The sequence below is a fragment of the Sturnira hondurensis genome, unplaced genomic scaffold, assembly GCF_014824575.4.
Source record: "Sturnira hondurensis isolate 20B ecotype Veracruz unplaced genomic scaffold, ASM1482457v3 Scaffold0016184, whole genome shotgun sequence".
Lineage (NCBI taxonomy): Eukaryota > Metazoa > Chordata > Mammalia > Chiroptera > Phyllostomidae > Sturnira > Sturnira hondurensis.
In genome coordinates, this window is record NW_028088815.1 from 3,875,357 (window position 1) to 3,878,112 (window position 2,756).

The 2,756-nt window shown below is 47.2% G+C and overlaps 1 protein-coding gene across 1 annotated transcript; it reads left to right on the top strand.

The window, feature by feature from the left end:
• The first annotated feature begins 1,602 nt into the window (after positions 1 to 1,602).
• LOC119000673 (G-protein coupled receptor 183-like) lies at positions 1,603 to 2,756 on the top strand. Its single transcript, XM_037065771.1, has one exon. It carries the CDS (start codon positions 1,603 to 1,605, stop codon positions 2,560 to 2,562), a length of 960 nt encoding a protein of 319 aa, XP_036921666.1. The 3' UTR covers positions 2,563 to 2,756.

Here is a 2,756-nt window from a genome sequence, read left to right on the forward strand (position 1 = left end):
TGGGGAGGGCTTGGAGGGAGAACAGCCTCTTCCTGCTGAGGGAAGGAATAGGCTGGATGGAGGCAGGTGGGAAGGCAGCCTAGGGCTCTTTCTCCCAAGTGTCTGAGGAGATTTAATTGTCTGGGCTCCAAGAATCACAGTCAAGGGGTTTGCGAAAGACTGCAGTCAGAGTCTGAGTTGAGATTTTAGAAGTTAGGTTAGTGGTTATCCTTGAGTGAAGGTAGAGGATGGGGGTGGAGGGAAAAGGAGTACTTCTGGGGAGGTGACGAGGTAAATTTCCTAATCTGGTTGCTAATCACACAGAACTGTTAACTTTGTAAAAATCATCAAGCTATACTTGTATGATTGGCACACATTTTTGTGTGTCTGTATTGTGATTTAAAAATGGCTGCAAATTCTTCGATGTTCCTCCTATTGAAAGGTGGGGGCTCTGCAGCCTTCTGATTCTGGCTGGGCTTGTGACTCATTTGTGAGAGGTAGAGAGGTGGGAGTGATGATGAAGTACTTCTGCGGCTAGGTTAGAAAAGGTGATGCAGTGTGTTAATGGAAAATTGGAGGTTAAGAAAGCAGATAGATCAGGAGACAATTGCTGTTAAAAAGGTTGAATTGTAACTCACAGATCCCAAAAAGAAGGGGCACACCACATCACAGGGGGGCCGCACAGGAAGCTCTGGGTCAGTCAGGAGACAGAGAGAGAGGGGTGGAAATGAGGGCAGGAGCCTTTATTGTGGTTTCTGTGGAAAGGAACATGCAAGGCAGGGCGAGCAAGTTTAGGATTGTCTAGATTGAATAATTTCAGCAGGCTCTGGAACATAGGGGCTGCCCTTGGTTGCTTGATATTTTGGCCCTGGGGTGATTAGGGCTGGGGGATAGTGGCCCAGAGTGTGAGAGACCAACAAAAAAGGTGATTGAGATGTGACTCTGGATTGGTTTGCATTTGAAAATACACTCACGGAATTGGCTAACTCAGGGAGGGGCAGTTCCTCCAGGGTCAGCAAGGCCCCAAGATGTCAATGCATCAGAAGACAGAAAAGCCATGGTTAATAGATGGAGCTTCTACCCAGTTACTGAGACACTTCCTTTTGGGGTCTCAAACTACTATGTGAGGAATCTAATTACCTTTAGGCTGCCATGCTGTGAGGAAATCCCATCTCATGACGAGCCCATGTCCAGGTACTTTAGTTGACAGCCCTGGTGGAGGCTCCAACCAAAACCCAGCATTAGCTGGCACACATTTCAGTGAAGTTACCTCCAGATGGTCTCAGTCTCTGCCCTTACATCACTCTCCAGTTGCTGATTCTTCCCAGGTGAGGCTCCCAACACTGAGGAGCAGAGAAAAGCCATTCTCACAGTATCCTGCTCCAAACCTGACAGTGGGCATAATAAAGTTTGTTTTAAGTTGCTAAATTTTGGGTGTAATTTGTTACATGACAATAGTAACTGGAACAGTATGTTACACTTCAACAAAAATTTTACTTAAAAAGAGATGGTTTTTTATGTGCATGTTGCCTCAGCAAATTACTAATTATTGCTATACAGAGGTGTAACCCCACAGATTCAGTATCACACTTTATTTTTTGTCTCCTCAAGGACCTCTATGACATGGCTTCTAGCACAGCTGCCCCAAGTAGCATCTCCCACAATGCCAGCTTCTGCCTTCCTCACCACCCACCCCAGGCAGCCAGTGTGAAACTCTGTCTGTTCTACACAGTCCTTTTGGTCTTCAGCACCCTGGGAAATATCCTTGCCCTTTGCCTTGCCTGTCAAAAGGGCAAGAAGATCAACTCAACAGGTGTCTACTTGATCCACCTGGCAGCATCTGACCTTCTGTTCATGCTGGCCCTGTCTGGGAAGATCACCTATTATGCACTGGACTTCAGCTGGCCTTTTGGTGAAGGGCTTTGCAGGCTGACAGCATTCATATTCTACTTGAACACCTATGGTGGGGTCTACCTCATGACTTGTGTAAGTGTGGATTGCTATCTAGCTGTGGTCTGCACCCACCAGTGCCCCCGGCTCCACAGTGCCAGCCAAGCAAAGCTCATCTGTGTGACCATCTGGGCAATGGCAGTTCTGCAGACAGTGCCTCTCCTCTTGATAAGCATGACTAAGCCTGTGGCAGGCAGGATCACCTGCATGGAGTACGTCAGCATTGAGAAGGTCTTTAGGCTATCCCTCATAATCCTAGTGGCCTGTGTTACAAGTTTCTGTGGGCCAGTGGGGATGATGTTATTTTGTTATGTGAAGATCACAGTGAAGCTGTGCAGGACTGCCCAGGACATCCCTGTGATGAGTGAGAAAGGGCACCACGGGAGGGCCTGCCTGCTCACTCTGGTGGTGCTGGTGGCCGTGATTGTGTGCTTCAGCCCTTACCATTTCAACATCATCCAGTTCATGGTGAGACAGACACTCTGCCTGCCATCTTGCCCTGAGCAGATGGCTTTCAAAGTGTCCCTTCAGCTCACCGTGTCCCTCATGAACATGAACTGTGGCATTGACCCTATCATTTACTTCTTTGCATCTACACATCACAGGAAATGGCTCCTCAGCATTTTAACATGAAGAGCAGCAGCATCCTCCTCTTCATCCCTGGGGAGAACTTCCTCAGAAATACAAAGTACCAATCAGACCAGAGGCTCCATGCCTTTAGAAGAGAATAAAGTCTAATGAGTCATCAGCTTATACAATTTGGGGGCATTCTTTAAGTAAAAAACAAATAAATACAAAACTAGATAGAGAGCCTTGGATGGTGAGTA